General features: G+C 48.7%; 1 protein-coding gene across 9 annotated transcripts in view; it reads left to right on the forward strand.

Moving 5' to 3' along the window:
• Positions 1-455: 455 nt before the first annotated feature.
• Positions 456-21,814, forward strand: part of WWC1 (WW and C2 domain containing 1) — a 180,094-nt gene continuing 158,735 nt past the window's right edge. For 3 of the 9 annotated variants that reach the window (XM_008963296.5, XM_008963297.5, XM_003810912.6), the window contains exon 1: positions 456-1,112. In XM_008963296.5, coding sequence (XP_008961544.3) covers positions 994-1,112 — 119 coding nt within the window. In that variant the 5' untranslated portion in view covers positions 456-993. The remainder of the gene's footprint in view (positions 1,113-21,814) is intronic. The other 6 variants (XM_008963298.4, XM_008963295.4, XM_055112854.2 and 3 more) reach the window with 6 other exon arrangements.

Here is a 21,814-nt window from a genome sequence, read left to right on the forward strand (position 1 = left end):
GCCAGCTACATTTCCAAATGGTGGGGAAGGGTGGAGGGTGGGCGAAACGTCGTAGGGAGAGTTGAATAGAAGGAGACAGATGGTGCCTGTGTTGGGGGAAGGGACCAGAGATCCTGGAAAACTTATGTTTCCCAATTCGCAAGAATGTTTCCATTTAACCACTTCTTGCCTGACTCCTGATTCTACACCACAGAAAAGCAGGGAGTTTTAAGATTTGGGGCCACCTGTGCCAAGAGCCTGGCTACTCCGGGTGGAGAGAGACAGGAGCGTTTTAAGTACAGGCAGAGCGGTTTTTGGCCCAGCCCCCTAGGTCTGGGACGCAGGTGAGGGGCGGTCTCTCCTTCCCATGGCAGGGGCAGCGTAGGGGTGGCCGGCGGCTGGGACTGTCCCACGAGGGGGCGCGTCTCGGGACCTAGGACCCGCCCTCGAGGCGCTGCGCGCGGGGAGGGGACCCGGGAACCCAGGCACCCGGCGCTCCGCCTCCCGTTTCCGGGGCAGCGCGGTTACCTGCACCGCCCGAGCCGCACCTGGCGGAGGCAGAAGTCACAAACCCGGCGAGCTCAGAGCGGTGGAGCGGCGAGGAGGGACGGCACCCGGCTGCAGGGAGGAGGGAGGCGGCAGCGGCAGCGGCGGCGTGGAGGGCGCAGCGCGCCGCGCGGCGGAGGAGGGCAGACGGCGGCGGCGGCGGCGTTTGGCTCGCTCTGCCCGGCCGGCTGGGCGCGCACCCGGGCTCGCACCGCGCCGCTGCGGACGCACATGGCAGCGTGAGAGGCCGGCGGCGGGAGGAGCGGGCGGCGCCGGGTCGGGGCTGCAGGGCCGCATGGACAGCGGCGCCACCCCGGCCGGCCCCCACTAGGGCCCCCCATCTGCGGGCGCCACCCCCCGGATCATGGTGCCTCGGCGGCCGCCCGGGCTAAGAGCGGCCGGCTGGAGCCGCTGAGCCCCCGCTGCGGCCGGGAGCTGCATGGGGGAGCGCCGGCAGCGCTCGGGAAGATGCCCCGGCCGGAGCTGCCCCTGCCGGAGGGCTGGGAGGAGGCGCGCGACTTCGACGGCAAGGTCTACTACATAGACCACACGAACCGCACCACCAGCTGGATCGACCCGCGGGACAGGTAGGACCCTGGGACCCTCTTCCGTGCCCCCACACCCCCGCCTGGGCCCCCACACCCCCGCCTGGGCCCCCACCTGCCCCTGGAGCCGCCGGCCGGGACTGGGAGGGGGCAGGGGAGCTCTGCGTGCCTCTTGAGCTCTCTTCAGTTCGCCACCCCCTGCTCCCCCCAACCTTCTGGAGCGCTGCTCCCGCCTCAGTGGGCTACCGAGAGGAGGCGCCTGCCGGGGAGCTGGCCCAGGCTGCCTCACCGCCATCCCCAGTTGGAGGACTTAGGCCCCAGCCGGCACCTGCCCGGAGTTTTGACCTTAAGCTCTAGCCCCGCCCGCCCCCTTTAGGAAGAGAGGTCGGGCGGGGGCGGGGGTTGGGGGAGCGACCTAGCCGGGTGAAGCCGGGTCTTCCCGGGAAGGCTTCCATCCAGCGTGGGGGTGGGCGGATGGGGATGGGGAAGTGTCCGGTTAGAGGGGGTGGTCAAGACCCCAGGATTCCGTGGGAGACCACTGGAGAGAGGGCACTCGGCGCAGGGGAAGGCAACCTGAGGTGTGCTTTTTGACAGGTGCCTTGGAAGCTGCTGAGAACAGCACAGGGGCAGCCAGGGGGCCCTGGAACCCGAGGGTGGGGAGGAAGTGAAGAAGCGGGGGAGGGCAGATGAGGGAGACTGGTTATCCAGGAATCTGGCAGCAACTTGGAAGCTGTTAGGATGGAGATGGAGGTGAGAGGCCTCCCGGAAAGCCTTGCCCCTCGCCTCTTTCTCCTCTCTTTCTTCCCTGATCGGGGAAGGGGTCGGCGAGGCTCCTCAGCCCTGCACCAGCGGGACCTGACCTTGGTGGGTACCAGGCCGCTGTAGGTTGAGATAATGTGCAGAGGCAGGTGGAGCCTGAGATAGCTCAGTGTGGCTCTTACCTCTCCAGACTTTCTCCTGGTTGTTTGGCATTTCTTTGCTCACATGCTGCACACATACACATACATTCACCCTCTCCATGCATGTCCTAGAGTCCCCGGACCACGATGTTGTTGTCACGGTCTGTGGGCAGAGTGTCTTGGGGAATGCGGACTTTAAACCTTGTCTGTGACCTTGGGGGTCAGGTCCCTGTAAAGCAACCAAGGTGAATTTCTTGGACTCTTCATCTTGTGTGGTAGGGGTGGAGGTGTCCCAGAAGTGTATGTAGCAAGATGTGGGTCAAAAAAAGAATATAAGCGGAAAGAAAATGAGAGTTGAGATTCTCGGTAGTTTCTGGGAGCACTTACTTTCATTCATTCATTCATTCGTTCATTCAGCGCTTCCTGGATGCCTCCTCTACACTCAGCACCATGCTGAATGTCTCATGAATGTAATCTGGAAGGTAAATATTTAGTGCTAGAGAGCATCTCTTAGGCAAGCTGCTTCAACCTCTGAGCCTCAGTTTCCCTGTTTGTCAGATGGGGGAGCCCACCATTTCCCTGAATTTAAAAAGTTTGCTTGGAAGGGAATATTGGGATGCTTAAAACTTGGAAGGGACGTACATCAGCGCCCAACTCCCATTTGAAACGTAAGAGAAAATTTGAAGCCCAGAGGTGTGATTTGCTCAAGTATTTTGATTTTTCTGCCATTCTGCGTACCAGTTCTTCACCAGCTCTGAAGTTCTAACCTGCAGACTTGTCACCCTGACACACTGCTTCCCCACCCTTACTCAGGTCAGTTGCCAGCTCTGTTACTGTGTTGGTGAACTTGGCAGCACCTTTTCTCTTGTCCTTTTCTCAGAACAGACACAAGTTCAAACATATGTGACCTGCCCCAATTTAGGTCCCTGTAGATTACGGAGGCCTGTGTGCTGTTAGCAGGTGGACATCCTGTTGGAGTGAAAGGACCGCCCCTGCCAACACTGATAATCATGCGTCTGGGGACTTCTAATACAGCAATAGGAGGCCCCTCTCAACAGTAATTCTTTACCCTTGGAAAAGGGCAAGCAAGTAGCTTCTACGAAGAACTGATTGGCTGGAGCACAATCTCCCAAATTTTAGTGTTGCATGGACCACCTCCATGATTTTTTTTTGCTATATCCACCTGTGCTATTGCTTACTTACTCCTTGACTTTAGATCAACTCACTTTAAAAATATGTGTACCATTTTCACAAATGGGAAACTAGTTATATCTGTTGTCATAAAGGGGAAACAAAAAAGATAGGCAAACAAAAAAAAAAACAAAAAAACCCCAAAAAACCAGGGTTAGTATATTTTAGCTAGGTACTGTGGCCAGCCTAAGGCCCCAGCACCTCGCCTGCCCAGCCTTTGTTTTTAGGCAGATTGGCAAGCCATGGAGAGGCGGCAGAAACATAGTGGCACTTAGGTGAGCAGCTCACCTTCTTCATCTTGTGTCATTGGTTTTTTTGTTTGTTTGCTTTTGGTTTTTTTGTTTATTTGTTTTTGTTTTTTGGAGACAGAGTCTCGCTCTGTCGCCCAGGCTGGAGTCCAGTGGCGCGATCTTGGCTCACTGCAACCTCTGCCTCCTGGGTTCAAGCGATTCTCCTGCCTCAACCTCCCGAGTAGCTGGGACTACAGGTGCATGCCACTGCATCCAGCCAATTTTTTGTATTTTAGTAGAGATGGGGTTTCACTGTATTGCCCAGGCTAGTCTCGAACTCCTGAGCTCAGGCAATCCACCCACCTCAGCCTCCCAAAGTGCTAGGATTACAGGCGTGAGCCGCCACTTACAGGCGTGAGCCACCACGCTTGGCCTTGGGTCACTGGTTTATAAACTTCATCTCTGTACCTCCTTGTCATCCCACCTGGACTGGGGTGGTGTTGGGCCCCTGAACTTGGGGTCCTGAGGGGGTCTCATGTCAACTCTGGGGGTCACTATTGTGGTCCAGCTTTGTATGTTTTGGAAAAGTGCTAATTGGAGGATAGCCACTTGTGGTTTTCTGGAATTTCCCTCCGGCATACCCCATTTTTGCCTTTTAGTTCTGTCTGTGTGGCCTTGGGCAAATCACTTGACCTCTCTGAGGTTTGAGTGCTTGAGAAGTGGGTTGGTTAGATGGTCTTCAAGGGCCTGCCAGCTCTTAAATATTATTTAAAACCCTTCTGCCGCTCTTACCTCTCCAGACTCCATGAGAGGAGAAGGGGGAACAGGGATGGGCTATGAGAAAAAGGAAGAAGAAATTTAACAAAGCTGAAAAGAACCAAACTTATTCCGGGGGTGGTGGGTTGGGGAGAAAAAATTCTGCCAAGGTAGTTATATCCCTGCAATTAATTAATGCTGTGAGACAAAAAATTGCACTAAAAAATTCTACTCCGTGTGTGTGTGTGTGTGTGTGTGTGTGTGTGTGTGTGTGTGTGTGTGTTTATTTGCCTTGGATTTTTCCTTACCTGAATCAAATGGAGATGCCCACCCATTCCCCTGAATTTAAAAGAAGTAAGTCAAATGGTCCTTCAGTCAGAAAAGTGATTTCTTAGCCACCAAGGACAAAATAGCGTCTCTGGTTACCAACCCTAAAGAATGTCTTGGCACATTCCTCCCTCTGGGGCTGAGCTGTTTTGTGTGCTGGCCGGCCAGGAGCTGCTGGGGGTAGGGAATCCAGTTTTCAGCTTCCCCTTTCACCAGGGGGTTGGAAGAGCAGCCAAGCAGCTGGCCTTGCCAACTCTCTCCCCTTCTCACCCAGGGGAAGACTGGGAGGCCGAAATTCCTGAGGATGGTTGTCCCAACAACCGGAGAGGGTCCAGTGGGCAGCTTGGGTCCTGCCCACTGGGCCAAAGGCTCCAGCAGCACCACAGGCTTTTCCTGAGTCAAGGCCAGCCTGGGAAGGTGACAGGCCCTTCGGGAATCAGGTGCTGTGGATCAGGTCTGAACAGCACCTTGGAGCCGTGCTCCTTTTGCGGAGTAACTCTGGGTGCTTTTGTGAGCTCCTAGCGAAGGGGCCAGCGTCCTGTGTATTTCACTTCGTGGTATGCAAAACAAATGCACCGATTGTTCTCGGAGGAAGAATAGATCTTTGGGGCTGGCCCTCCCAGAGAAGGTTCCTGCAGCCTGATTCCTTCTTGTTGTGCGATTTGTATTCAGACCTTCTCATAGGAACCACCTGGGAATTCTGGGCAGTTTCTGGGTCTGTATGGTAAGTACCGGAGGCACACATGGCTGGAGAGGCCATGCTGAGAGGATCCAGCAGCTTCTCCCATGACTTGAGGATCTTTTGCTAACCCTGTTATTTCAGAAATAATTGATATGGTAGGAAGTCAGGTCTACAGCAGTCAAAAAGTCTAAACCTCTGTCAGGTCACAGACCCTTATGAGACTGATAAAGGTTCAGAACTCTTCCTAGAGAAAAGGTTTTTGCACATAATTTCAGGGACCTCCTGGACCCCAGGTTCATAACTCCTGCCATAGATAAGCTTGGAAATTGCTTGCCACCATCGAAAGACCTCCTGTTTAGCTAGGTAGCAAATAATGATTGGGTATTTACTATATTCAGGCAGTCTGCTGAGAGCTTTACATAGGTTATCTCTTTAAATCCTCCTAACAACCCTGGGACTAGGTACAATTATTACCCACCTGAACTACCCAATGCTCAAGGAGGCTTGGTAAAGCCCCTCAACCTTTGTGGAGCTGTGATGTGAATACTGGGCGGGCTCACACCAGAACACACATTTCTAACCACTGCCTCATTTTACTTCCTGCTGAGTTAGCTGCAGAATCAAGACCACTGCTCCAGTGCCTAAGGAATTTGGCCTTGGGAAATGGAGCCAAAACAGGCATGATTTCACTTACCTGTGACCATTCTGGTGTGGTCAGGTCATGGGCACCTAGAGGGCAAATGTAGATAAGTGAGTCTTTGGCTCCTGGAATCTTGGATCTGCCACTTGCTACCTGAGTTACCTTGGTAATTGACATATTGTCCCTGAACCTTGCATTTGTCTTCTAATGAATGGAAAGATGTCCATCAACCATCAAGGGTAGTTATGGGTGATAAGTAAGTGAAGGTAGGTAGGGCAGCAAGCATGAAGTCTGACATGCAGGGGACACTGAGGAATGCCAGTTCCTTTAACTTTTCCTAGAACGTACCTGTGAAACAGCAGCATCAAATGGAGGCTGCATATCTACCCAATTTTGCAGCTGGAGTGGACCTTTCTGTTCGTGAAATCCAGGCCTCTCATTTCACTGATGAAATTGAGAACCAGCCTCGTGCGGTGGCTCATGCCTATAATCCCAGCACTTTGGGAGGCTGAGGCGGGCAGATCACCTGAGGTCAGGAGTTCGAGACCAGCCTGACCAATATGGAGAAACCCCATCTCTACTAAAAGTACAAAATTAGCCAGGCATGGCGGTGCATGCCTGTAATCCCGGCTACTCGGGAGGCTGAGGCAGGAGAATCGCTTGAACCCGGGAGGTGGAGGTTGTGGTGAGCCAAGATCGCACCATTGCACTCCATCCTGGGCAACAAGAGCGAAACTCCATCTCAAAAAAAAAAAAAAAAGAAATTGAGAACCAGAGACAAGTGACTTGCCCAAGGTCGCACAGAAAATAAATGCCAACCTCGAGTCTAGTAAAAGTTTCTTTTTTCTCTTTCTCTTATATAAATTTTTTACTAAAAGTCAGATCTATGTCCTTCTCATCAATGATAATAATTCACACATATTTTATGTGCATGGCTGCATTATTCTCCATAATCCTTTTTGATTGTATAGACCAGGAAGTTGCATTCATTGTGCGTCACAATCATTTGTGAGTTGTGTCATAGGAATTTGCTGTATGTCAAATGATTACATTTCCAGTGATTGCAAGTGAATTCCTATTTTTATAATCAATTAAAATGGATTTAGAGTTATTGTCAGTCTAATGTCATATTCCAACAAGCTTTGTTTTATTTTATTTTATTTTATTTTATTTTATTTTATTTTATTTTATTTTATTTTGAGACTGAGTCTTGCTCAGTCACCCAGGTTGGAGTGCGGTGGTGCAATCTCAGCTCATTGCAACCTCTACTTCCTGAGTTCAAGCAATTCTCGTGCCTCAGCCTACCGAGTAGCTGGGATTACAGGTGCATGCCACCTCACCCAGCTAATTTTTGTATTTTTAGTAGAGACGGGGATTCACCATGTTGGCCAGGCTGGTCTCGAACTTCTGACCTCAAGTTATCCGCCTGCCTCAGCCTCCCAAAGTGTTAGGATTACAGGTGTGAGCCACTGTGCCCCACCCAACAAGGTTTCTTAAGTGAGAGTTATAACCAGTCTGCCAGGGAAGTTACCCAGAACCTCTTTATTCTCCATGCTGCTGCTCTTAATGATCCACTAATACCTGTAGATGTATAATAATAATACTTACATACGAGTGATTAGAGGGCTTTTTATCTTTTTCTAAGGCTTGAGTTTAAGATCTACGTATTCCATGGGAGTCTACCATGCCTGGGAACATCCTATGTCAATTATTAAGAAAGAAATGAGGTTTAAAAACACTAGGATAGATAATAGGGAGAAGCAAGAGATTTGGTAACCCAGAGAAGAATAAAATAATAGTCAATACCAGCATCTATTGAGTGTTTACTCTCTGCTGCCCACTGAGCTAAGCATTCTATATTGTGACCTCATTTTATCTTTTCAACAGCCATATGGGGTAAGTACTTCAGATGAGGGAACTGAAATTTAGAAAGGTTAAGTAACCGGCCGGGTGCGGTGGCTCACTCCTGTAATTTCAGCACTTTGGGAGGTCAAGGTGGGTGGATCACCTGAGGTCAGGAGTTCAAGACCAGCCTGGCCAACATGGTGAAACCACGTCTCTACTAAAAATGCAAAATATTAGCCAGGCGTGGTGGTACGCACCTGTAATCCCAGCTACTCAGGAGGCTGAGACAGGAGAATCGCTTGAACCCGGGAGGCGGAGGTTGCAGTAAGCTGAGATCGCGCCTCTGCACTCTAGCCTGGGCAACAAGGGCGAAACGCCGTCTCAAAAAAAAAAGGTTAAGTAACTTGCTCAAGATCACCAACAGGTGTTGCATCCAGGACTGGAGCCCACCTAGCTGGATTCTTGCATCTACACTCATACTAGCTGTAGCCTGGTCTGGCTCTGTCCTGGCTTCTTAATCCATCTCAGGGCCCCAGAGTGCCCTGTTGACAGCTGGGCTTGAGAGTTACCATTTATTCTTAAAATGGGTGAACCTGATGTGGATCTCAGGGAGAGACTTTGCTAAGGAGCCTTAACCAGAGAAGCCAGTGAGATCCTCATGGCAGCTTAGGAGACTGTTTGGCATAAACTCCACCTTCTGGGAGCAGCTGGCTAACCAGAGCTTTGGGGATGGGAGAAGAGAGAGAGATGGAGGCAGAGGGACTCTTTGAAGGATGCAGTGTGTACAAGGAGTTCACAGTCCTTTCCAAGTCGCTTGGGTAAATGCTCCCAACAGCCAGGGAATGAGTAGCCAAGGCCGTTCCTCTCTGTCGCCATCCCTCCCCCTCCCGGGGAGAGGGCTTAGCCAAACTGACCCAATTTTCCAATTCCCTGGGGTCCCAGATTGCTGTGAGAAGAACACTGCCCTTTTGAAGGGAAGAGAATCAGGTTGCCTTAGTTACCTGGAAGGTTGGCACGCCAAGTTCAGGTGCACGTAAGGAGAAACAGGGCTAGAATAAGTGTGAGTCGAAGGTGGCCACCGTCTTGCTGCACGGTTCCCTCAGTGGCAGGAGCCTTGATCAGGCTTCAGTGGCACTTGCAGGGAATGCCGACCTAATGTCAGGTGGCTGTCCATGACGTGTATCAGGAGCTCTCTCCAGCCACATGTGGTGCTAGGTGATGAGGCTCTGCAGCCTCCAGTTCAGCAAGGGGCCCTGGATAAGAGGAATCCACTTCACTTGGAGAAGTGGCCTGGTGACATCCCTATCACCAGCTCCTCGCTATTTGCTAAGGGAAGCACCTCCACTTGGACAGGGCTGAGGGCTAGATCTGGGCAAAAAACTCCCGTCTTGCCTCTCCCAGCATGGAGATGGCCAGCCGGCTGCACACCTTTAGGTAGAAAGGCAAAAGGTTCAGTTGCTGCTGCCTTGAATCCGTTTCAGAGTGAGATAAAGAAAGAGAAAACTAAGAAACTGGATACAGTGACATTTTGTTATTAGACCTTCCCCAGCAGGCCATTTAGCCTTTAGTTCCTGAGCAGAAAAATAATAATGGGGTGGCGGGAGGAGGGGGCAGGCGTTCACTGTTGTGTGCGGAGAATATTCTCTAAAGATGCAGGATGGGGAAGAGGGGGTGGAGCAGAGAGTGGGGAGGAGGGAAAGAAAAAGGACAAGTGTGGTGGGTCACATGCCCATTCTCCCCACCCCTCACCCCTTGCCAATTGCCTGCTCAATGCTTCTACCCATGACATCTCACTGTTGGGAAGAAATGAGATCTTTCAGTTTCAAATGTCTGCCAAAGAAAAGGGACGGAGGCTTAAGTTCTCACTCAATGGTCAGCCAGAAAAAAAAAAAATGAAGCTGCATCAAGATTAGGGACACCTTTGTTGGCTTTTTTTTCTTCTCTTGCTCCATTCATCACTCTCTGGCAGCGAGGACACCAGGCCAACTGCAGCTGCTGACTTTCCCCAGTCGGCTGCCTGCTGTTGCCCAGGCCTGTTTTGGTAGCAACCCCCACACTGGCTTCCTCCCCGCCCAGTGGCGGTTACTTGTTGGATTCGTCCCTGGGGTAGCCCCTGGGATCCACTGACGGGTAACAGACTTGGAAGGATAAAATGTCAAGATGCAGGCATCAGGTGGCTGCTAGGATGAGATGACCCTGGGACAGCCTTCCAGTCCTACATCTGTCGTGGCTTTTCTTGGAGAGTCGCGCTGTGAGCATTTCACTGTGTATTCCAGGAATTTCTTCTAAGTGCATTGTTTGTCTTTGTATCACTAACAGTGAGAACAATAACTGGCACCTGGTGATAATGGTGATAAATAATCATGATTGTCTTTAAAGATCCTTATCCATTGTCTGTCACATGCCAAACACTATTGCTCATCATATTTTTATGGCATTTTGCAAATGAGGAAACTGAGGCCGAGAGACAAGTCAAGTGACAAGCTCATTTTTCCACTATGGAAAAAAATGTGTATGTGTATGTTGTTCCACCCAAACATGGGATTGCATACCACACGATTCACGATTCCCTGTAGTAGATAAGCTCTCCGGAAAGATCATTAGAAGACACTGAGTCAAGTCTGGCTTTGTCACTTTAAAATAGTAAGTGGGGCTGGGTGCAGTGGCTGACACCTGTAATTCCAGCACTTTGGGAGGCCAAGGTGGGTGGATCACCTGAGGTCAGAAGTTCAAGACCACCCTGGTCAACATGGTGAAACACCATCTCTACTAAATATACAAAAAAATTAGCCGGGCGTGGTAGCAGGCGCCTGTAATCCCAGCTACTCGGGAGGCTGAGGCAGGAGAGTCGCTTGAACCTGGGAGACGGAGGTTGCAGTGAGTCGAGATTGTGCTATTGCACTCCAGCCTGGGCAACAAGAGCAAAACTTCGTCTCAAAAAAAAAAAAAAAGTAAGTGACCTTGAACCAGTTCCTTCTCAGCTATAAAACAAGGATAAGAATAGAACCTACCTACCCCTGAGAGTCATGGTGAGGATATGACATCCAACATAGAAAGTCTTAGCGCATATCATGCCTTCATATGGGAGCCCTTTCCCGTTAGGCCAACCTACCCTCCTGTGCATTGGTAACGGTAGAGGAACTAAAACCCCTGTTTCTTCCTTGCCAACTCAAGTCTCTTCCTGGTGGGCCACGGCTCACCTGAGCCACACTGACATTAGAGCTCGCAAACCACCTTGGCAGCACTCATTATATGAATCAGTAAACTCCCCTCCTCCCCCAGTCTTATCAGAGGCAAGCCCTTCTTTGGAATTTCTGGAGTGAAGCAACTCTTGCCAGTGAGCTGGCACCAGGGCTGTGTGTGAATCAGGGTAATGAATTGCAGTTGTCATGGCAGAGCTAAAAAGGCTGATGCAGGAACTGGAGGTCTCTGGAACTCATTTGTAACTGCTTTGATATCATGTCCCCTCACTCAGTCTTCCCTTTTGCGCTGTTTGAGAGCTGTGTGAGGACCTGCTGATTTGAGCATGGTGGTGTTGCAGGAAGGGCATTGGCATTTATCACGTCCCACCCAGCGGGGGGTTGGCCATTCACTCAGCAGGTATTTATGGAGTGCCTACTGTGCTCAGACTCTGTTGCCAGAGTGGAGGATCAGAGCAAAGTCCCTGCTGCAATGGGGTGTGCACGCGGGGGATGGAGACTAGGAAATAGTTAAATAGATAAATCGCATTATGACTGGGGGTTTGATGTTCTCTAGAGCTCTTTTAGGAAGGTGGAGGGACAGACCTGGTGACACCTGTCGACAGTGGTGGTGCGGACCTAGATTTGAAGCCGGGAGACCTTGGGGCCTTTAGTAGGATGTTATCAAGAGCCTATTGTGGTGAGGTGGGCCAATTGCTGGGAGTGCAATGGTGATACACAATAGAGTCTCCAACTCGTAGAATTTACTACAAATTAGTGAGAGGCACGGCTAGTCAAGGAGCTGTGCAAATATAGTAGAAATACCAGGCTCTCTGAGTCTGTTTTCTTCCTCTCCTGTTTCATCTGGACACGTTCAGTCATTTAACAAATATTTGTTGGATAGTGTACCTGTAATATGCCAGGCATTGTTTCGGCACTGGGGGTTCAGCAGGGATTAAACCAACAAAAATCCTTGTCCTCATGGAGCTTACTTTCAAATGCAGTGGTTGTCAAACTTGAGGAAACATCAGAACCACCTGGAGGTCTTGTTAAATACTCAGTTTGAGTCAGTGGATCTGGATGGGGCCCAAGAATGTGCATTTCCTGCAGGTCCCCAGATGATGATGCTGGCTTGACCCAACTCATACCAACCAACTAATACACTGACTCATTGACTCCTTATAATAACCTAGGAGAGGATACTCAATTATCCCCGTTTTGCAGACAAGGAAACTGAAGACAAACGAAGTAACTTCATCTTCCCTATGCTAAGAGGGCTAAAGGAAATGGTCTCATGAGCCAACACTGTCTACCTGCATCACTGTGATTATGAGGACCATATATCATGTTCTTTTGTTTTGCTGACCAAAGCCTGACCAGTAGCAAAATCCTGTGGGTTTTTCTTGTTCATTAAGAAATAAGGCACAGGAGGCCAGGTGTGGCAGCTCACACCTATAATCCCAGCACTTTGGGAGTCTGATACAGGAGGATAGTTTGAGCCCAGGAGTTTGAGACCAGCCTGGACAAGAAAGTGGGATCTCACTTTCTTGCCCATCTCTACAAACATTCAAAAAATGAGCTGGGCATGGTGGTCCACACCTGTAGTCCCAACTACACCAGAGGCTAAGGTGGGCGGATCGCTTGATCTCAAGAGGTCAAGGCTGCAGTGAGCCATGTTTACATCATTGCAGTCCAGCCTGGGTGACAGAGTGAGATCATCTCAAGAAGAAAGCAGGCAAGCAAGGGGAAGCAGCCAGTCTAAGGGGATTCCAGAAGACCGAAGGGACTTCTCTTTCATTAGAATGTATAGAATTTGTATTTTCATGGCCACAGCAGGATCAGAGGAAATTGCCCTCCCTTGTTTCTCAGTGGAACTGAGCCAGGACTCCCCTGCGCTGAGCTACTCGGGAGAGGAAGGGTCCCTGGGCTCCTTCACCCCAGGGAGCTTTCCCTACTTCAACTCCAGGAAGTGCAGGGAGGTGGTTTTGAGGAAAAGCAAATCCCTCCTCTCATGGAATCCTCACTTCAGCCCTCTAGGGAGGCCTTATCCACCGCTATTCCCCTAGACCACTGCTTCAGCTTTACATACCTTTGTCACTTGCTGGTTCTGTGACCTTGGTCAAAGTTACTTATATCTTTTTGAGCCTTCATTTCTTCACCGGCAAAATGAGAATAAATTAGAATCCATCTGATAGAGTTAGTAATAATCACATTAGACATCTCTCATTATATTCAAGTTCCACTGACCAGGCAGTTCTAATGGCAGCCATTACAGTCCCCATAATATATTTGATAACTTTCTCTATAGTTACAGAGTTACTGCTCAATTCGTTTATTTTGAGGACCAGATTTTTTGGACGTAAACCACTTCTTGTTTCTCTCTGAGCAAAATGTCCCCTGGAAAAACTGGTCATGCCTAAGAAGATAGACTTCTTCCTAGTAGACAATGACTTTTGCTGGACAGAAATATTAAGAGGTGTCTTAATAGCTCAAGGAGTTTCAAAACAAATGTAAGTGGTTTATTTCTATTGCTGATATAAAACAAACATTTACCAGCAGCCAATGGAGGACCTTGGGTTTTTCTTCAGCCTCTTCACTGGTCACGAGGCCCTCTAAGGTTTTTGCCCTCGTACAATGGTTCTTCAGTGTGGCTCCAGACCCGTATATCAGCTTCACCTGAGAACCTGTTAGAACCACACATTCTGGTGTCCCATGTCAGACCAACTGAATCAGAAACTCTGGGGGTACAGCCCAGCAATCTGGGTTTTCATGAGCTCTCTGGGTAACTCTGCTGCCCACTCAAGTCTGTAAACCACTGGCTAAGTGCACCCAGAAAGACCTGAAATATTTTGTTAGTGATTGAATGGCAGACGCTGGCCAGGATTGCAGAATCTCCTGAGCACAGGTGCACACAGCCAGTTGAAATGGTCTTAATTAGCTTATGAACTTTTTTTTTTTTTTTTTGAGGTGGAGTCTCACTCTCACCCAGGTTGGAGTGCAATGGTGCGATTTCAGTTCACCGCAACATTTGCCTCCTGGGTTCAAGTGATTCTTCTGCCTCGGCCTCCCGAGTAGCTGGGATTACAGGCATGTGCCACCATGCCCAGCTAATTTTGTATTTTTAGTAGAGACGGGGTTTCTCCATGTTGGTCAGGCTGGTCTCGAACTCCCGACCTCAGGTGATCCACCCGCCTCAGCCTCCCAAATGCTGGAATTACAGGCGTGAGCCACTGTGCTTGGCCCAGTTTTTTTTTTTTTTTTTTTTTTTTTTTTTAAGTAGAGATGGGGTTTTGCCATGTTGGCCAGTCTGGTCTCAAACTCCTGACCTCAGGTGATCTGCCTGCCTTGGCCTCCCAAAGTGTTGGGATTACAGGCGTGAGCCACTGCACCTGGCCAACTTAGGAACATTTTTAATATCATTCCCAAACCCTTGCTGGCCACTCTGAACCTCCACACTCCCTTCTTCAGGCCCTCACCATCGCCTCACGTCTTCTTGGCATTTAGATTCAGCTTACAAATGAAGTTTAGAAACACCTTCCCCACCTCCCCAGCCCAGGCTCCATAGCATCCTGTGCCGTAATAGAACGGCATGATTTCCTGCATCTTTTCTATTCTTGGTTAATGGATAGCTCAGTGGCTGGCATGCAGTAGAAGCACATTAAGCCAGGGTTGAATGCTCCCCAGTCCGGAGTTTTGGATTCTGTTTCTGGCCCTTCCTCTTAGCAGCAAATCACTTGACCTTCCTGAGCCCTGGTTTCCTTAGCTCTGCAATGGACGAATAAGGAGTCTTGATCTCCTTTCTACAAGGAGATGAGGAGGTGTCTTTGGAGCTGGGGGAACAAAAGGAACAGTTAGTGGTTCCCAGCTTCTGCTACATATTAGACTCGTCAGATCACTGGAGGGGACAACTAAAAATACTCATGCCTGGCCCACCCCCAAAGATTCTGGTTTACTCGGTCTGTGGTATGGCCTGAGCATGGAATTTCTAGAAAGTCCCTAGTTAATTCTAGGTTGCAGCCAGATTGGAGAAGCATAGCTGTAGGTAAATATCTGCCTTCCTTACAAACACTTGTAGAGTTTGAATGAGATTAAATGAAAGTACCTTGTAAAGGGGACAAGTGCCATAGGAACATGAGATATTTTAAAACCTAATATGTATAGTTTTACTTGGAAAAATTGAGATGATTCAGGAAGTATTTTAAAAATAGTTGCAGGAGGTGGAGAAGTAAATATCTGGGAGATGGCCAGGTGCAGTGGCTCACACCTGTAATCCCAACACTTTGGGAGGCCGAGGTGGGCAGATACGTGAGGTCAGGAGTTCGAGACCAGCCTGGCCAACATGGTGAGACCCTGTCTCTACTAAAAATACAAAATTAGCCAGGTGTAGTGGCACACGCCTGTAATACCAGCTACTCGGGAGGCTGAGGCAGGGGAATCGCTTGAACCCAGGAGGCAGAGGTTGCAGTGAGCTGAGATTGTGCCATCGCACCCCAGCTTGGGCTACAGAGCGAGACTCCATCTTAAAAAATAAAAATAAATATTTGGGGGAATGTCAGTTACCTTGCTGTTTGGTAATTTCCCCTCTTCTATGCCTATCTTATTTTTTTCCTGATGGGTGAAGAATCAAAGATATTTCGGCTCCTTTTGCCATAATGTGAAAATCTTCAACTCCCACTGCAGCAGTAATGCTTTTGAATAAATTGATCTAAGCTGCTTTATTTTCTGTTTATTTGTTTTTGAGACAGAGTCTTGCTCTGTGGCCCAGGCTGGAGTGCAGTGGCACAATCTCAGCTGACTGCAACCTCTGCCTCCTGGGTTCAAGTACTTTTCTTGCCTCAACCTCCTGAGTAGCTGGGATTATAGGCAAGCACCACCACGCCCAGCTAATTTTTGTATTTTTAGTAGAGATGGGGTTTCGCCATGTTGGCCAGTCTGGTCTCGAACTCCTGACCTCAGGTGATCCACCCATCTTGGCCTCCCAAAGTGCTGGGATTATAGGCGTGAGCCACCACGCCCAGCCGGTCTAAGCTACTTTAGAGTTGTAAGCCTGGGGGCTAGGCCTTCCTTTCATTTGCTGAACCTGGTTTGGATTTTATGCACATAATCTACATCTTTGAGACTCCAAGAAAATGGGTTGCAGACACTACCACCATATAGATCGCAGCCTGTGGACAGGAACTAATAATTGCTAATATTTATTACAACTCTAGGTTGTGCCAAGCTCTGGGCTGTGTGCTTTGAATGCATCGCCCAGTTTGATTCTCATAGCAACCCTATGAGGTAAGAACCATCTCCATTCTGCAGATGAGGAAATTGAAGCTTAGAAAGTTGAAAACTTGCCCAAGGTTGCGTAGCTAATAAGTGGCAGAACTGACATGCAAACCCAGTCTGTCTGCCCCCACAGATGCATGTTCTTTACCATCACGTAGGTCAGGCCAGGATGTCAAGGAGAGCAACCCCGAACTAGTCCTGGTGATTTAGACTAGAGCGTCTTTCACTGCTGTGATTCCTTCATTGGCACTTTCTTCCAGTTGTACAGTGTCTGTCTTTGCTTGGTCTTTGCTTGTTCTACCCTTATTTTAGCAGATATCCCTCTCTCCATGAACAAGGTGAGTGAGCTCTTTTTCTGAGTACATTTGGTTTTTCAAAATCCCTCCAAGGAATCATTTCCTTGACCAAATGCCCTCATCTGTGGTGGCGATCAACATCTTTGATTTTACCCTTTTTTTTTTTTTTTTAAATTGAGACAGAGTCTCGCTCTGTTGTTCAGGCTGGAGTGCAGTGATCTTGGCTCACTGCAACCTCCGCCTCCCGGGTTCAAGCGATTCTCCTGCCTCAGCCTCCCTACTAGCTGGGACTACAGGTGCCTGCCACCACACCCAGCTAATTTTTTGTATTTTTAGTAGAGTCAGAAGCGGGTTTTCACCATGTTAGCCAGGCTGGTCTCGATCTCCTGACCTCGTGATCTGCCCACCTTGGCCTCCCAAAGTGCTGGGATTACAGGTGTGGGCCACCATGCCCGGCCAATTTCACCCTTCTTTTTATGGACTGTTCTGCTCAAGGGGTCTCCATCTGCTTATTTGGTATGAAAGGCTTCGTGAGAACCAAGTTTGCCTTTGACTGTTTGGTGCCTGAACGGCCTGTGGGCTTGGTCTGCAGCATTCCTGCTTGCCCAATAGAACATCCTTCAGAAAGAATGTGTGTTTAGGGTTCACTCACTAGAAGTCAAGTGGGTCTTCAGGCTGAGCCTTGCAAGCAGGAAGTGGCTTTAGCCGTGCATGGGTTACCTTCCACTTCTGCAGCACATTGGTTAAAACTGAAACCAAAGAAAGCCATCCCTTCTTTGAGAACTGTGCTAGGAAAAGGCAGAGCAGTGAATTGCTGTCACCCTACGTGGAGCTTACAGACAAATAATAAAAACAAGCAAAATAATTACAGATTAGGAAAATCAGAGCATGCTGGATTGGAAAATAACAGGCCTTGTCACTGACTCCAAAGGTCAAAGGATAAAGTTAGAAAGTTCTGTAGTCAGAAAAACTGAGTTTGCTTTTAGCTTTAAATAAAATACATCTATAGTGATGCCTCTTCAACTGGAGTTTTCATCATTTTGCGCAGGAGTTCATGGCACTTTATTGGCAACAAGCAATGTTTTTTTCTTGACCTTGGCAGAGGAGCTCTCAAGGCAGTGTGATCTGTTGGCCACGTGCATCTGAACCTCTAAAGGGAGTGGCTCAAATGCAGGTTCCAAGGCCCTACCCCAGTCAGAATCTCTGGAGGTGGAACCCAGACTCCACATTTGTAAAGAGAACCTCCAAGTGATTTTGATGGAATCTTCAGTTTGAGAACCACTGATCAAGGGAATAGATTTGTGCCAAATTGCAAATCAATGTAGAGACCCAGCTAGAATCCCTTCAGCCTCCTCCACAACCTGGCCCACTTCTTGGTCCTCACATCAAAACAATCTCTTCCTTTCTTCAGTCTTTCATGGACTTTCAGTTCTCCAATATGCTCAGGGGCTCCCTCTCCAAGAAGAAGTCTTCAATCTGCAAACCCCACCTGGTGCCCCTTTACCTGAAGAACATAGAAGAGTCCCACATCCACTGCCTCCACCGCCCCTGTTCATGCCTCAGCACCTCCATCCCTCCTTCTCCCACCCCAGCCTCAGAGCGAGGTTCCAGAAGTGTCACCAGGGGCCACACAGTGGTATCCTCCTTTACCTCCTGTAGCACCTAGCAGTGCTCCCTACTCCCTTCCTTTACAGGGTCATCCTCATCCAGAGGAGGTGGGGCATTTTGCACTCTTCTCCCTCTTTGCTCTTCCCTAGGGGTGTCCTGTGTCCCCAAGCCTTCAACCACATCCTTTGCCATGAAGCCTCCAGTGCCCATTTCTGGGTACCTACTGGACATTTCTGTGTCTAGACAAGCACCGCAAACAACAAATTGAAAATTGAATCCAGTCCTGGTCTCAAACAACTTTGCCTCTGGCCTTTTTTGCCATTACCATGAGACAGTATCTCTGTAATGATTACAACATAGGCATGGTATACATGCTTAAGGTCCAAAGGGTGCGTAGTGGAATGTAGATCTTCCTCACACCTGGTCCCTACCTACCCAGCCCCCTCTCCACAGGCAACCCCTATTTCCAGAAACATCCATCTCCATTCCTTCTTCCTTCCTCTAGCTGCCAAGTTCTGCCACCCTTTCTTTTGCAGGCTCTGACACCTCATTCCTTTTCTGTTTATTCCTATAGAAGCTTAGTGGAAAATAGACCCCTCTCCCTCTGTCTTAGAAAATAGAGACCTCTCCCTCTGTCTTAGTAGAAAATAGACACCTCTCCCTCTAAGTAGAACATAGAGACCTCTCCCTCTGTCTTAGTAGAACATGGAGACCTCTCCCTCTTTGCTCTTCCCTAGGGGTGTCCTGTGTCCCCAAGCCCTCAACCACCTCCTCTGCCATGAAGCCACAGGTGTCTGTTTCTGGGTACCCACTGGACATCATTTCTGTGTCTAGACAAGCACGACAAACTACAACAAGTCGAAAACTGAATCCCATTCTGGTCTCAAACAACTTTGCCTCTTGCCTTTTCTGCCATTACCATGAGAGGGTACCAACTCAGTCTAACACAACCCAGTGCTGACCAGCCCTCCCCCTTCCCTGTCCCCTTGGGGTGCTGGGGGACACACTGCTGACCTTCTCGAAGCTGGTCTCACCCTCATCTTCTAAGCATCTCATATTTTTCCTCACTTTCCTCATCTGTAAGAATGAGACTGATAGTGTTTACTTCATCCTATTTTTAAGTGTCTTAAGAAGACCTTTCCCCTGTACTATTTTTGTATCTCTTTAATTTTAATATTTCAAACATATAGGAAAATTTCAAAAATAGTACAAGAAATTTCCATATACCCTTTACCCAGATTTACCAGTTTTTTTGCGTTGACCATTTACCTTATATTCTCTTATTCTTTCTCTCTGAATATATTATATATAATTATTTATATAAACCATTTAAATTGTGTGTGTGTATATATATATATACACCCCATTTCTGTATCTCTGAGTATATATAATGTATCCAACGATATAGAAATTGTACATATAATGTATATCATTTATAGATATATATAAAATATTTATGTACAAACAAACACCATTTAAGAGTAAGTTGGAGGCCAGGCACAGAGTGGCTCATGCCTGTAAATTCAGCACTTTGGGAGGCCAAGGTGGGAGGATAGCTTGAGCCCAGGGGTTCAAGACCAGCCTGGGCAACATAGGGAGACCTCTGTCTGCACAAAAAATAAAAGAATTGGCCAGGCATAGTAGTGCACGCCTGTGGTTCCATCATCTTGTGGAATGCTGAGGTGGAAGGATCACTTGGACCTCGGGGGTCGAGGTTGCCATGAGCCATGATTGTGCCACTGCACTCCAGCCTGGGTGACAGAGGGAGACCCTGTCTAAAAAAAAAAAAGCATAACTTGGAGATACGTTTCTTTTTACTGCTAAATACATTGGTGTGAATTTCCTAAGAAATAAGGTTGTTCTCTTACATAACCACACTACTTCATGCAGTTTTTATGAGGATTAAACTGAATAAATAAAGTAAAGCACTTTGCAGAGTGCCCATCACCCTTGCAGATGCCAATCATTGGTAGCCATGGTTGCTGAGTTCTCTTCATTGGTCCTTGGCTTCTAGCCTACCTGGGTTGGTGTCAGTTCCCAAGCATGCCCTACACTTTGCCATTCTTCCTGCTGGACTGCAGCTCACCAGCCCCACCTGTATGCATTGACGCCTCCCCTCCCCTCCCAGGCAGCACCTAGTGCCTCCTGCTCCATGAGACATCTGTCATCTGCCTCCCTCCCTACTTCCAGCAGGAAGGGGTCTGCTTCAAGTCAGGCCCTTTCTGGTCAAAGGCTACAGAGGCCCATACAAGACCGCTCTAGAAAGAAGCTCACAGGAATCCCAGGCAAGGAATAATGGCCCCTGCTGCTGGGCAGGTGCGGGCTGCAACAGGGAGGCGTGAGGAACCGAGGCAGCAGCATCTCCCCACACCTCCCTCTATACCTACCCACCTATGTCATGGTTTCCTCTGCCTCTTAAAACCCTCATTTATGAGTCAATTCTGCCTCTTACTAGCGTGTGACCCTCGGCAAGCTGCTTAATCACTTTGAGCCTGTTCCCTTGCTTTGTAAAAATAAGGCTAAGAGTAATAATAGACCAGGCACGGTGGCTCACGTCTGTAATCCCAGCACTTTGGGAGGCCAACACAGGTGGATCACCTGAGGTCAGGAGTTCAAGACCAGCCTGGCCAACATGGCAAAACCCCATCTCTACTAAAAATGATATACAAAAAATTAGCTGGGTGTGGTGGCAGGTGTTTGTAGTTCTAGCTACTCAGGAGGCTGAGGCAGGAGAATTGCTTGAACCTGGGAGGCAGAGGTTGCAGTAAGCCGAGATTGTGCCACTGCACTCCAGTCTAGGCAACAGAGCAAGACTCAGTCTAAAAAAAAAAAAAAAAATTACAAAAATTAGCTGGGCATGGTGGCGCACACCTGTAATCCTAGCTACTCAGAAGGCTGAGGCAGGAGAATCACTTGAACCTGGGAGACAGAGGTTGCAGTGACCGAGATTGCAGCATTGCACTCTAGCCTGGGTGACAGAATGAGACGCCGTCTCAAAAAAAAAAAAAAAAAGTAACAATAACCAAGATTTTATTGAGTGCAAAGCACAGCTCTAAGTGTTTTATATTTATTAGCTCAACTAACCATCATACCAACCTTCTGAGAAAGGTACTAATATTGTCGTTATTTAGAGATGAAGACGTGGAGGCACAGGGGGATTAAGTGATTTGCCCAAGGTCGCACAGCTAGAAAGTGGCAAAGCCAGGATTCAAGCTCAAGTTGTCTGGCTTCAGAGCTTGTGCTCTTAAACTGCCATCTACTTTGAAGCGTTGTTGTGAGAATTAAGCATGGATTATCTTATTTAAGGCATTTAGCAGAGAAGCAAGGCTCATCATAAATACTTTAAAATGTTAATGGTTATTACAGTATCACAACATTAGTTTGCAGGTGACCGCAATGGACTTCATGGCCCCAGCCTATGCCTCCTAACCCTTCAGCTCAGCTGCTGCAAATCATGAGAGATGCTGAGTTGAAAATATCACAGAGCCAGGCTTGAGCTGGACTATCACTTGGTACAGGAGACGTCAGGGGTCATGTGGTGCCAACCGCAGCAGCTGCCCACTCAGGGTAGGTAATGGGTGACTGGTATCCTAAGTACATTTTTTTTTTTTTTTAAGAGTCTAGCTCTGTTGCCCAGGCTGGATTGCAGTGGCATGATCTCTGCAACCTCCATCTCCCAGACTCAAGTAATTCTCCTGTCTTAGCCTCTCGAGTAGCTGGGACTACAGGCGTGTGCCACCACACCTGGCTAATTTTGTATTTTTAGTGGAGACAGGGTTTCGTCATGTTTGCCAGGCTGGTCTCGAAGTCCTGACCTCAA

The sequence above is a fragment of the Pan paniscus genome, chromosome 4 (assembly GCF_029289425.2).
Source record: "Pan paniscus chromosome 4, NHGRI_mPanPan1-v2.0_pri, whole genome shotgun sequence".
Taxonomy (NCBI): domain Eukaryota; kingdom Metazoa; phylum Chordata; class Mammalia; order Primates; family Hominidae; genus Pan; species Pan paniscus.